Source organism: Paramormyrops kingsleyae, chromosome 19 (assembly GCF_048594095.1).
Source record: "Paramormyrops kingsleyae isolate MSU_618 chromosome 19, PKINGS_0.4, whole genome shotgun sequence".
In the NCBI taxonomy this organism is placed as follows: Eukaryota; Metazoa; Chordata; class Actinopteri; order Osteoglossiformes; family Mormyridae; genus Paramormyrops; species Paramormyrops kingsleyae.
In genome coordinates this window covers 1,698,718-1,712,047 of record NC_132815.1, presented here as the reverse complement: position 1 = coordinate 1,712,047, position 13,330 = coordinate 1,698,718, and the positions used below count along the sequence as shown (strand labels likewise).

The 13,330-nt window shown below is 47.3% G+C and overlaps 1 protein-coding gene across 1 annotated transcript in view; it reads right to left on the bottom strand.

Annotated features, from left to right (window-relative positions):
- Window positions 1-1,373: 1,373 nt before the first annotated feature.
- LOC111844400 (uncharacterized) overlaps window positions 1,374-13,330 on the bottom strand; it is a 166,697-nt gene continuing 154,740 nt past the window's right edge. Inside the window, exons 95-104 of the mRNA XM_072703050.1 lie at window positions 12,779-13,010; window positions 11,561-11,688; window positions 11,075-11,201; window positions 10,773-10,984; window positions 9,876-10,076; window positions 8,805-8,933; window positions 8,079-8,276; window positions 7,751-7,804; window positions 5,645-5,694; window positions 1,374-2,581 (exon numbers count right to left, since the gene is read on the bottom strand). Of these exons, the coding sequence (XP_072559151.1) occupies window positions 2,371-2,581; window positions 5,645-5,694; window positions 7,751-7,804; window positions 8,079-8,276; window positions 8,805-8,933; window positions 9,876-10,076; window positions 10,773-10,984; window positions 11,075-11,201; window positions 11,561-11,688; window positions 12,779-13,010 (1,542 nt within the window). The 3' untranslated portion in view covers window positions 1,374-2,370. The remainder of the gene's footprint in view (window positions 2,582-5,644; window positions 5,695-7,750; window positions 7,805-8,078; window positions 8,277-8,804; window positions 8,934-9,875; window positions 10,077-10,772; window positions 10,985-11,074; window positions 11,202-11,560; window positions 11,689-12,778; window positions 13,011-13,330) is intronic.

Below are 13,330 nucleotides of genomic sequence, written 5' to 3'. Positions count from 1 at the left end.
TTATATATCAGGCAAGTGAACAGTAAGTTCATGAAACTGTTGGAAGCAGTAACAATGGGCAGCGTAAGGATCTGAGTGACTGAGTTCTGAGGGCCAAATTGTGCTGGCTAGATGAATGGGTCAGATCAGCTTCAGAACGGCAGGTCTTGTGGGGGGTTCCTGGTATGCGATGGTCGATACCGACCAAAAGTGGTCCAAGGAAGTCCAGCTGGTGAAGGGGGTCATGGGCGCCCAAAGCTGGCTGATGCGTGTGGGGAGCGAAGGCTGGACTGTCAGGTCTGATCCCACAGGAGAGCTACTGTAGCACAAGTTGGCTGTGATGGAAAGGTGCCAGGACACAGTGCATCACAGCTTGCTGCGTACGGGGCTGTGCAGCTGCAGACCGGTCAGAGTGCCCATGCTGACCCCTGTCCACCGCTGACGCCTGCGTACAGTGGACATGTGAGCATGTCGGGTGCATGTGTCTTGTTTACTTGGGAAAGAGACGCCACCAAGATGTATTATGGGATGAAGGCAAACCGGCAGCGGCAGTGTGATGCTCTGGGGGATGTTCTGCTGGGAAACCTTGCTCTTGGCATTCATGTGGGTGTTACTTTGACACACACCACCTACCTAAATATTGTTGCAGACCAAGTACAGTCCATCATGGTAATGATTTTTCCCAAGTACACCCAGTCATGGTAATGGTATTTCCCAATAGCAGTGGCCTCTTTCAGCAGGATAATGCATTTTGACACACTGCAAAAAGTGTTCAGGAATGGTTTGAGGAACATGAAAAAGAGTTCAGGGTCTAGGCCTCTGAATTCCCCAGATCTCAGTCTGATTGAGCATCTGTGGGATCCATGGAAGCCCCACCTCAGGACTTAAAGGATCTGCTGGTAACGTCTACAGAGGTCTTGTGGAGTCCAGGCCTCAACGTGTCAGAGCTGTTCTGGCAGCGCAAGGGGTCCCACATAATCTTAGGCAGGTGGTTTTAATGTTATGGCTGATCTGTGTAAGTGTATATTCACCCACCCAACCCAACCCCCATCAGTTTCAAACACATATCAAAGGGAAAGTGTGGCACCTGAACACTGCAGGGAGTTTCCATGGTGCCTGGGGCAGGGAGGGGGGCAGTCAGCCCCTGTCCGATTCCCAAGGCCTGACTCCACCCAGGGGCCAAGTGATGGCCGAGACCACCTTTCCCGAACCATTTATGGTCTTTTTTTGCCTCCACCAGATTGTGCTCTTGGTTTGCTTTGGGTCATGCTTTGTGCCCTTTTCTGAGCAGAGAGCTCCATCTAGTGGGGTCAAAAATACAGCAAGTGGTTCATGGAGCACCATTTTGACCATCAATTCTCCATAATCTACAAACAAAAAATAATGGTGTAAACTTATTTAAAATAGTTTGTAAAATTTTATTTTGATTTGATTAAAATATTTGGAATAACATACAAGCAGTACAAGACGGTATAACAATCATCTCTCAAGTTCAGATATTTCAAGGTGCTTCTGTATTCCGCTGCGTTTCATATTCACAGCCTGAGAGAGAGGGGCTCGTTATACCAATCAGTATAGCTAATCAGTGACTGCGATTCATCCTCGGCAGCTATAAAAGGCGTTTCATAAGAGTGAAGTTTGTGTGCATTCTAAAAAAACAACAAAAACAAACCAAGCAACTGCTCTATACCTCATGATGCTTCAGCTTTGATATGTCAGCTGACCAGTAATACAAATAATACAAATTAGGCTTAATGTAGATCCCCAGAAAATGACACAAAGAAAGAAGGAAAAAAATAGGAGGAAAAACTCAAAAGATATCAATTTCAGCTGGAAAAAAACTTTAAATGATAGAGATTTGGGGGAGATACTTTTCTAGTGCTCTTAAAATCACCCACCACAGCATATTCTCAGCAGAAAGAAACAAGTTCACATCTATAAATGCCTGTATGTACAATCTTAAAAAAAATATTCTTTGGGATTAAAAATGTTCTTAAGGAGCAGGACCTGCTGTATGACCAATTTTATTGGGGTACTGGGGGGGGGGGGTCTTATGATGGGGGTGGGACTATGATGGGGAGGGGCTTATGATGGGGGAGGGTCTTATGATGGGGGTGGGACTATGATGGGAGGGGCTTATGATGGGGGAGGGTCTTATGATGGGGGTGGGACTATGATGGGGAGGGGCTTATGATGGGGTGGGACTATGATGGGGAGGGGCTTATGATGGGGGAGGGTCTTATGATGGGGTGGGGCTATGATGGGGAGGGGCTTATGGTGGGGGTGGGACTATGATGGGAGGGGCTTATGATGGGGGAGGGTCTTATGATGGGGGTGGGACTATGATGGGGAGGGGCTTATGATGGGGGTGGGACTATGATGGGGAGGGGCTTATGTTGGGGGTGGCCCGTTAGTGTAGCGGAGCATTGGATGGAAGGAGCGGGCAAAGTTGTTGGAGAGAGTGCAGCGGTAGTCGTCCTCGGAAAGGGGCACCAGGCAGGCCAGCACCAGCAGCAGGAGGAAGAGCACGTGCAGGGGGAAGGCGGCACGCAGCACTCGCTGGAAGAAGGACCGCGGCGGCGACTGGTCACGTGCCTGACCCCTGGTGGGCAAGAGAAGAAAGGCATGAAGGATTTTCCCAAATATCCATCCATCTTCTAACCATTTATCATGGTCAGGGTTGTGGGACCAGACAGTTCAATTCTTTCCTATTCCTATTCCCTCATTCTCTAAATACTGCTTATGCAAATTTGTATCATTAAATGTGCTGCGGAAATTATAATACTCATTTCTTACTGCCAGTAATAATAAAAGCAACCATGCAGTCAGGCTTGAACCAACAACCTTCAGGTTACAAGCACAGAGGCTTAGCCCACTGAGCCACCAACTACCTCTATAGCTTATTTCCTCATAATAAAGGCAAACGTGGGCATCTGTCTTTAAACATTTTAATTTAACTTGACCTCTAGGTGAAGGGGGTGAGGGTGGCTAAAACTGCTGCCTCTCACCCCTGAGACCAGGGTTCAAGTCCCTGTCCCCCCCCCCTCCCCCAAAATACATGCTGAGGTTAACTGGAGTTAATTAGACCCCGAATAAGACAAGCGGTCACAGAAAATGACTGCTTAAAAATTGTCACAGAAAATTAACTGACACTTTTATAATTGATCCCCATGGGTAGGGTGACCAGATAATCCATGTCAGGGAGGACACTTTGAGCTACTTCAGGTTTTGCAAACTACTTTCAAATAGAAAGGCTCCTGTGCTCGGCTAAATAGTTCAGTTCTTCTTGTGCTTTTACTGGTTTGTTTCCTTGACTGAAAGACTCATCCAGCTGTTTCACATTAGCATTAGTGACACATGCATGATTATAGGAGACTGACCAATCAGCACACAGCAAGAGCTCAGTGCTCAAGTGAAATCCAGGTCCTTTTAATTGAAATGGTAATTTACAATTCTTGTCCTGGCTCAGAGTGTCCTCCCTGACATGGATTATCTGGTCACCCTACCCATGGGGAAATTCCCTTTTCACCTCCCTTATCATGCTCCACATCAGAACAAGCTGGCCATGAAGCCACCCAGACAGCAGAAGGGGCCACAGCTGTGCCAAGGCTGGGCTTGAACCAGCAACCTTCCCCCTACAGAGATGGCCACACCCTGCCTCACACACTCACTGCCTCTAATAACAAAAGCAAATGCAGGCATTTTGTCTTTTCATATTCAAACTTTTATTTTATTCTTGGGCCTGTAGATGGAGGAACAGCACAGTGGTTAGCACTGTTCCCTCATGCCTCTGGGAGCAGGATTCAGATCTCAGGAATGGCTCCATGGCTGTGGAGTCTGCATGTTCCCCCCGTGTCATTGTGGAGTCTGCATGTTCCCCCCGTGTCATTGTGGAGTCTGCATGTTCCCCCCGTGTCATTGTGGAGTCTGCATGTTCCCCCCGTGTCATGGTGGAGTCTGCATGTTCCCCCCGTGTCATTGTGGAGTCTGCATGTTCCCCCCGTGTCATGGTGGAGTCTGCATGTTCCCCCCGTGTCATTGTGGAGTCTGCATGTTCCCCCCGTGTCATGGTGGAGTTTACACTGGGTGCTCTGCTCTCCCCACACAGGCCAAAATCATGCAGAGGTTAATCAGAGGTACCAAACTGCCCTTACAGGGTTAGCAGCCGGCTGCTGTGAGATTCTCAGTTCAAGACCGGTCTACACATGTGCTTACGTACACGTAACAGTTTAATTGCCTTGTAAATATTTTGTAGGGCTTGCAAACTACCCCAGTGCTTTTGATGTAGCTAATTTTAGGTTTATAATGGAATAATATAGATTTGCCGTAAAAGTGGGAGTGAGAGTATGAAAGCAGTGTCATGCCAGATGCGTAATTGTTGGCAATCCTGGCTCCGTTCAATCGTCTCAGAACTTCTATCAAACTTTCCAAATGCAACTGATAGTAATTAATGGACGCAAAGGCTTCCAGTGAATCAACAATCAGACAAAGCTCCGTTGATAATGTAACAAAGTAACATACTGTACTACTCAGATATTACTTGAGTCAATGCAGTCGGTCTAGTAAAAGCGGGTCTACGGTCAGAGCTTATTTCCTGTCCTTTAGAAATAATATTCTCTGGTCTAGTGTAGTGATCAACAAAATATGTCAGTGAACGGATTTAAAAGACTATAATGGGAATTGATCTGGCATGAGATTTCTTACGTGAATGTGAGAGCGTGAGATTGATCCTGAAATCATGTTATGCCAGATGTGTTGGCAGTCCTGTCTGTAGATGTGCATGTGTGACTGAATGATGTGAGTGTTGCTGCATTCCATTTGAAATTCCGAGTTCCAAGTCAAAAATTTCACCTGGAAATGTCAGGGAAAGTCAGAATTCTGACTCGTGAAGTCGGACGAAACGACACGACGCTGAGCTCAGAATCCAAGACGGTCGCGCCCTTTATCAACACACAATACTGTCCAACTTATCTGTGGACGTGTTGCTATGGAGTTTTATGTGCAGAACACCATGTAATGTGTTGTTGTCAATTGGTATTGCTAACAATGGCTAACAATTAACTGGGATAGAACTGGGTCCAGATTTAGTAAGCAGGATTTCTTGCTTAAGCAGACAACTTGTCAGATTTAAGGTAGTCTGGGCTAATTGTAAGTGAATGAAGATAAAGGCCATTTACACTGAGATACCTTAAATCCGACAAGTTATCTGGCTAAGCAAGAAACCTTGCTTTTTGAAATGGGTCCCTGGTATTGTTAGATGGCGTTCTGATGCTGTTAACTCATGTGTGACATCACTCCCAGTTCTGAGTTCCGACCTCCGAGGTAAACGGAGGCTCTGTGCTGCGATAGGTTGGTGCCCCATCCTAGGTTGTTCCCTGCCTTGTATCTGTAGCCTGAGAGATGGGCTCCAAACCGCCCGTGACCCTGAACAGTACAAATTGTTACAGAAAATGGATGGATGGATGGATGGATGGAGGAATGGCCCCCAGGGTGCGGGCCCCCCAGGCCTGGAGTTTGACACCCCTGGTTTACACCTAATATATCAGAAAATAACAGCGTGTTTGGCTGACATTTTAATATTTGATTCTCCCACGCTGATTCCTAAAGTGAAACAGAGCAGGGATCTCAAACAGCAGGTTGCCCAGGCAACATAACAGGGCCTCACCTGGTCGCCTCCGGGGGGGTCCCTTCAGCTGCCAGCTCGCCCCCCTGTTCCTGGAATCACAAAGTAAGCTACAGTCACTCACATGCACACAGGGACTCAAACGCTAATAATGAAATCGACACTGGAAATGTTACTGGGATCTGAGTCTGGCAGCTTCTTCAGCTGCTTCTGACCGTGTTCTGACACAGAAGTCGATTAATCTTCACTGCAAGTTTTAGTCCTTCTTAATGTCTATGTCTCTACGCTGTGTAAACATGCCCCACATCATCTCTCATCTAGGTCTTCCTCCATACACATTAGGAGTCAATAAAGAGATGTTCAGAAGACCCCACATCAAGCAGACAGACGCACTAAAAAGTTCACAGTGTTTACAGTGTGGAAAAGCCCCCAAAGAGAGGATCACAGCTACGTCGCCAAACCTGATCTGAGCATTACTCTCTACTCTACTAATAGTACAATATCTACTACCAATAACATAAAACCAACTATGGAGCAAAAGTACACTGCACAAAGTTACGTTTAACAGTAGTGCAGACTATGGATCTACAAACTCAAACATAAACTGATGGACATGAAAAGTGGATTTTATCAGGTAGGTACTGATGACTCTCTAGGTATACTGAATGTTTGAGAAGATAGCATGGTGACTCTAGATCCACTGTAAGGAGAACCACAAGTACAAAGAGCATGCATGTTCTCCTCGAACAGAATCTTCCAGAGAAAAGGAAAGTTAGATGGCTCTTGAGGCATCTGGGACAGGCATTCTTGGGAGCAACTTTCATGTTTATTAGGGTGGACACATAATCCTTGTTGGAGGGGGGAGGGGTGGGGCACTTTGAGCTACATCAGGTTTTACAAACTACTTTAACTGAAAGGCTCCTGCACTTGGCTAAATAGTTCAGTTCTTCTTGTGCTTTTACTGGTTTGTTTCCTTGACTGAAAGACTCATCCAGATGTTTCACATTAACATTAGTGACACATGTATGATTATAGGAGACTGACCAATCAGCACACAGCGAGAACTCAGTGCTAAAGTGAAATCCAGGTCCTTTTAATTGAAATTGTACTTTACAAATTCTGTCCTAGCTCAGAGTGCCCTCCCTGACATGGATTATCTGGTCACCCTACATTTATGTATTTTTGCCAGAACAACTATATACAAAAAAATGCATCATTAATAAATGTATGATTATCACTTTTTGTCCAATAAGCACAGAGGAAAAGCTTAAGCATAATCAGAACTGCAAAACTGCAGTGGAAGGCTGTGGTGGATTCACTGCATTTTGATTTTTTTGTCTTGCAATGACACACCAGATTATGGAGACTTATGGGCCCAGTCACATGCCCAGTCAATGCTTATAAAATCTGTAAATCTTTCACTGCAAAGGCCAGAGTATTTGGGCAAGGACTGCAGAGGGGGACCCATGGAATAAATTACTCTTTTGAAACATTGCTAAAAAGAAAAAAACATAAATGAAAATAACAAGCCTGTGATGAAGCATAACTCATCACAATATAATGTATAGTGGAAATTAATTAATTATATTAATTAATTAATATAATTAAGTGGAAATTAGCGGGAGAACATTTTAAAACAAATTTGAGGAAGCACTTCTTTACACAGCGTGTAGTCAGAGTATGGAATAGTCTTCCTGCTATTGTAGTGGAAGCTAAAACCATGGGTTCCTTTAAATCAGAGCTAGATAAGATTTTAACAACTCTGAGATATTAGCTAAGTTCTCCCCAAACGAGCTTGATGGGCCGAATGGCCTCCTCTCGTTTGTAAATTTCTTATGTTCTTATGTTCTTATACAGACCCAAGACCAGGAAAACTGCGGATAATCACACTCTAGCTTTCATCTTCTTCAGTAAACAACAAATAACATTTCCAGTTTCCAACTGTCTCGCCATAGCAATCTAATAAGTACATTTTGATGCACATTAGCATTGTCCGTTAATTGGTCTGTACAATGTGGAAGCTCATTAAGCACTAAGTCTTTTCACTGCTTTTAACTAACAAGTAAATGTAAAAGATATCAGCCCATGAAGGTGCTCTGGGGATGGCACACTGCCCCACAGCAGAGACCGGCGGCGGGAGGTCTGTACCTCTCCCTGCTCGCCTGGGACATCAGCTGCCGGTTCAGGAGGAGGACAGGAGACCTGCAGGGAAACAATGTCACTGAGAGCTTCCAGTGACCGAGGACCAGGGCTATATACAGGGAGGGGCCACAGGGGTGGAGCCACAGGGACTCTAGCCCCCTCCCCTGTCACTCAGTGATTCAAAACATATCATTGGCTAATGATAAGGCTGCCCCCGCTTTATGAATTATAAGTTCATGCCCCCCACCTTTCTTCCTGTCTAGCACATGCATATCTGCTCAGGTTGGGGTGCCTTCTAGCAGCACGCAGATGTTCCATGCGGAGACATACGCACCAGGCGCTCCTGCAGCACGTGCAGATCATCATCCACATGCTGCAGCAGAGCGTGCAGCTTCCTGCTCACGATGTGCACTTTGTCCCGGGCCTCTGCGTACTCCTCCTCAGCCATGGCCGCCTCCGGCAGCAGCTGGGATGAGATCTCCTGCAGGGACTCCACCTGCTGCCGGCGGCTGAGGAGCTCCCCCTCCAAGCCCTGCCACAAGGGGGCGTGACACCTCCGTTAGCATGGGCGGGCGTTGTGCTGTACCATACGCACCTAACCCTACTGTGATATGACATCGATGTATGTGGTATAACCAGAAGTATTGCTGGAAAATAATACAAGTACACTTTGTATATCCATAATTATAAAAAGGCTACAGTGAAATTTTCCTTAATCAATAGAAGTGGTTATTCTAAAAATCTAATTTTGGATGCCTTTTATTGAAGCCCAAAGGGGCGCCATTGAAGAAGTTATTAAGACGGATCAGCAATGAGGTGAAAACTCCAGATACTGAGGAGCACCAGAGAAATGGGTGAAATCTGTGCCATATTGGAGGAAAAGGAAGGTCTGACAAGTAAGAATGTTCTCAATACGCAGAGACCATGAGCCACACTGGGGAGTAAAGTATCGCATCAGAAAGGAAAAACTGAAGCCCCTCCCCAGTCACTCTAGAGCCTGTCCCCTCCCCAGCACCCCCCCCCCCCTCGGAGCCCCTCCCCCAGAGCCCCTCCCCCGTACCCTGAGATTGGCCTGCTGCTCCAAGAGGGCCGTTTGGCTCAGGTCTGGGTCCTGGATGTCCACTGGGAAGCGTCGGCTCTCGGCATGAGCCAGCCACAGCAGCAGGGAGTGCAGCGCCGCGTGGAATTCCTGAGGGGGGGGGGGGGGGGGGATGGGGGTAGTGGGCATCAGCATTTGCACTTTTGCATATTATTAAAACAAAAACTGTGGCACATACTATGTGAAAAATTCTACGCAAGTTATTCAAAATGTTTCGGGGTGGAGAGATGGGGTTTTTGTTGTTTGAGGCATGAGTTTTATTGAGTGTCATCTGTCAGGGTTCATTAAAACGCGCATGTTGGCACCTGTACCACTAGGGGGCAAACTGGTTAAAAATAGGTTAAAGGATGATGGCTCTGCTGGTGAACCTTCAAAGAGGTGACGGCTCCCTTAAAAGATCAAGCTGTAGAAGTAGTTCGATATTTATAGAATTTTTTTCAATCAGATGATATATACAGTACATGGTACCTCAGTTCTCAAACTCATTAGAACTCGAATTTCTTAAAAGTCGAACCAACCAGTTTGAAAAAAAATTACCTAGGACTCGATTTGAATCTCAGAAGTCAAACCGTGAACGCCAACCTAAGATATGAGTCACGCGGCACATCTCAATAAAAAATTACAGGCAGGCAAAACGCAGATGGACAATACAATGACCGGGCTGGGGAAACAAACTGAAACGTGGACAAAATACAGAGGACTAATGACAGCAACCAGAAACTGTTGATCACATGGGGATTCCACACGGTGTTAACGAAGGGGCGTGGCACACGGAAGGAGCGGACGATCAGGGCAGGACACGTTGTTTTTTTTTACTTTACACATCGTTTGGATAAATTGGACAAATTACTCAAACTCTTTAGGATTCGATCCGGAGTTCTGAACGAAAAGTTCAAGTTCTGAGGTACCACTGTATATAACATTACAGTGAAAATCATGAGGTCCTCAAAACTCCTTCCATGGGAACATCCTCCCAGCACAGAGGAGCAGCGCACCCCCCAGTAGACAGTGAGCGCACGCGGCGCCCCCTACCTGACACCACAGCAGGGCACTGCGCAGATCCGCCTCCCAGGCCTCCAGGCTGGCGCAGGCCTCCTTCCAGCCCTGGTTCACGCTACACAGCGCCTCCTGCAGGCCATGGGGTGCCACAGGCTCGCTCTGCTGGAGCTCCCGCGCCCTCAGGTTGGCCGAAATAATCATTGTTTTGTAGCTGGCGAAGGTGCTCTGCATTTCCTGGATGTGGGGGGGGGGGGATGTAAGTCTATATACAGACCGAACGTCAGAAGACATCTACTGGCCTCCTCACATATCAAATGTAGATCTATCCTCATAGAAGAACTACACACCACAGCAGTGTGGATTTCACCCTCTAGGATTCATTATAGATCTGGACTGTCAGTAAAAATAGCCATCCTTCTTAGTGCAGTACAGTAATACTCCAGTTAAAGGTTCTGGGTCAGTACTCTCAGAACAAAAATATAAGAACAGATGATGAAAGCAAACATGCCCCAATAAACAAAAATAATGAATTACAAACAGCTCATTACAAACATACGACTGATGAGGAGGTGACTAGTCCCAAGTGCAGCTAGGGTGAGCTTCCAGTGAATGACCAGGAATCAGTGTAAGCAGCACTGGAGCAGGAGCTACACAACATCTACCAGCAAAGCAAGAACCTAATGAGATGAGGAAAAACTACCCAAGTGTTTGACTATTCAAATCAAAAGGCAAAGTGCAGCGGTATGATCCTTCAGGAACATGGTGATGTTCCCGGAACAGACAGGTCAGGTGGGATTGCTGTTCTCTGTCCGCTGTTCTCTGTCCGCTGTTCTCAGTCTGCTGTTCTCAGTCCGCACACAGGTATAGCCACTGAAGCCTACAGGATGCAGACATGCTGAGCACATGGCCCCGGCGGAGAACGCGTGTCACCTTCAGCTGCCTGACGTGAGCTTCCATGTCCTGCATGCTGGCGGATGGCTTGCTCCTCTTCAGCCGCTCCAGCTCGCACTGCACCTGGCCGAGCCATGCAGCCACGCTCTCCAGGTCAGAGGTCAGCTGCTGCTGCCCCCTCAGGTCGTGGCCAGCCTCTAATTCGACGCCCCTTGCCTGCGCCTGCAGCAGCTCCCAGCGTTTGATCACTCCTGTGCAGACACTAGGGCTCAGCTCCAATTGGTCGAGGCCAGTGTCAATGAGTATTGAGCAGCCAATGTGGAAGGCGAGGCGGGCCTTACCCGACTGCTTGTCTGCAGCACTTATGCCAGTGAGCCCCACGTCGTCTGGATGCTCGGGGCTGTTCAGGATCAGCGATACCCTTTCCACGCTTGCCACAGTGCCACTGCACTCCGACATCAAGTCCACCTGTGGCCCAGGGCCAGACATCTACCATTAGGGAAGACTGGACTCTACTGAAGACTGACACAATGGGCACCACAGTAATCCACATAAAGATTACTGTCTTCCCTAGGTCTAAAAGGCCAGAAGAGTAATTCTGGTCTGTTCTGCCTTGATCAGTCTCAGGCCAGCAGAATCCCTCCTGTGGTGACCTTCATGCCTGCAATGTGCTTGTGTAGATGTTCTGTCTGTTGGTTTATGGGTATCTAACTTCTACACTGACTTGGTGAAAATAATCCTCCAAAAAATAAATGTGACTGCATGTCAAATTGCCAGCTTTGAAGCATGAGATGTCTCCTCCAAGCCACCAGGGGCAGCAGACTTACATAGCCTTCTTTAAAGGGTATACTGGTATCCAAGGGCCCAGAGGGCTGAGTGTGGCTGATGTCTGGATATGGTCCGCCCGTCTCCGTGTGTTCTGGGGTGTGCCAGCTGGCTTCTGTCACAGACCTCCCTGGAAGCCACAAAGGTGCGATCAGAGCTCGCTATCACACTGTCCATCACACACTGTCCATCACACACTGGTCCATCACACACTGTCCATCACACACTGTCCATCACACACTGGTTCATCACACACTGTCCATCACACACTGTCCATCACACACTGTCCATCACACACTGGTCCATTCAAAGACAGTGCTTCACAAACATCAAGAGGTAGGTAGAGGAGCCATTATTACAATGAATTATCGCTCTGTCCATATCAATCTCTAGATTGTAAAAAGAAAAATGACTATTTCCAAGGTTTCTCTCAGAGTTTACTTATCTCACAATTAAATTTTATGGTTAATGTTCTACAACAACCTAGATGCGAAGATGAAAATTCAGAGAAGACCAATAAATTACTAGAAGGAAACATCAGCCAGATGAGTGACACTGTGAGCACGTGTACTTTGCTGAATAAGGTTGGAGCCCCCAGCACACAGGCTGGGTACGTCGCAGGAGATGTGTGCTGTGAATGCAGCCTGACACAGGAGATGTGTGCTGTGAATGCAGCCTGACACAGGAGATGTGTGCTGTGAATGCAGCCTGACACAGGAGATGTGTGCTGTGAATGCAGCCTGACACAGGAGATGTGTGCTTTAAATGCAGTCTGACACAGGAGATGCGTGCTGTGAATGCAGTCTGACATAGGAGATGTGTGCTTTAAATGCAGCCTGACAGGAGATGTGTGCTTTGAATGCATCCAACTGTGCTGTATTTCGGTGTTGGCTGTGTCTGTGTGTGTGCTGTATTTCTCTGCTGACTGTCTGTGTGCTGTATTTCTCTGCTGACTGTCTGTGTGCTGTATTTCTGTACTGGCTGTATCTGTGTGCTGCATTTCTGTGCTGACTGTGTCTGTGTGCTGCATTTCTGTGCTGACTGTGTCTGTGTGCTGCATTTCTGTACTGGCTGTGACTGTGTGCTGCATTTCTGTGCTGACTGTGTCTGTGTGCTGCATTTCTGTGCTGACTGTGTCTGTATGCTACATTTCTGAGCTGACTGTGTCTGTGTGCTGCATTTCTGTGCTGGCTGTGTCTGTGCACACATTTGCAGCTCACCAGACAGAGCGCTATAGAAGGTCGCCTCCTCCTCTTCCTCCTCCTCCTCCTCCTCTTTCCTCTGATGTGGCCCCACATCAACAGCGTGATCCCACTCCAGGGGAATGGATTCCACGCTGATGGGTGTGTCCCTGTCTGAGCGCTCCTGGGATATGGAGAGCAGACCCCCCCCCCGGGCAGGCCGCGTCTCCTCCTCCAGGTCCTCCTGCTGATGCTGCTGCTCCTGTCTGACCTAGGGGCATGGAACAGGGTTAGACCGCCATGTGAACCAATCATCCTACCAGACCTGTCTTCACATTAACTGGAGTAGAGACACTGGAGAGTGTGTCAGCCCCATAGTCAGGGTGTGGCTCGGTCAGGACACTGTGCTGGTGATCGGAAGCTCACTGGTTCACACCCCAGTGTTGACAGAGTGATGTCACAGCTGGGTTCCTGAACATGACCCTTAAATAATATATGTTACTATGGATAAAAGCGTCTGCTAAAAAAATTAGATATCTATAAAGTGACTCAGCATCCATCCAGAACAGCTCCCAGTACTACCCAGGTAAA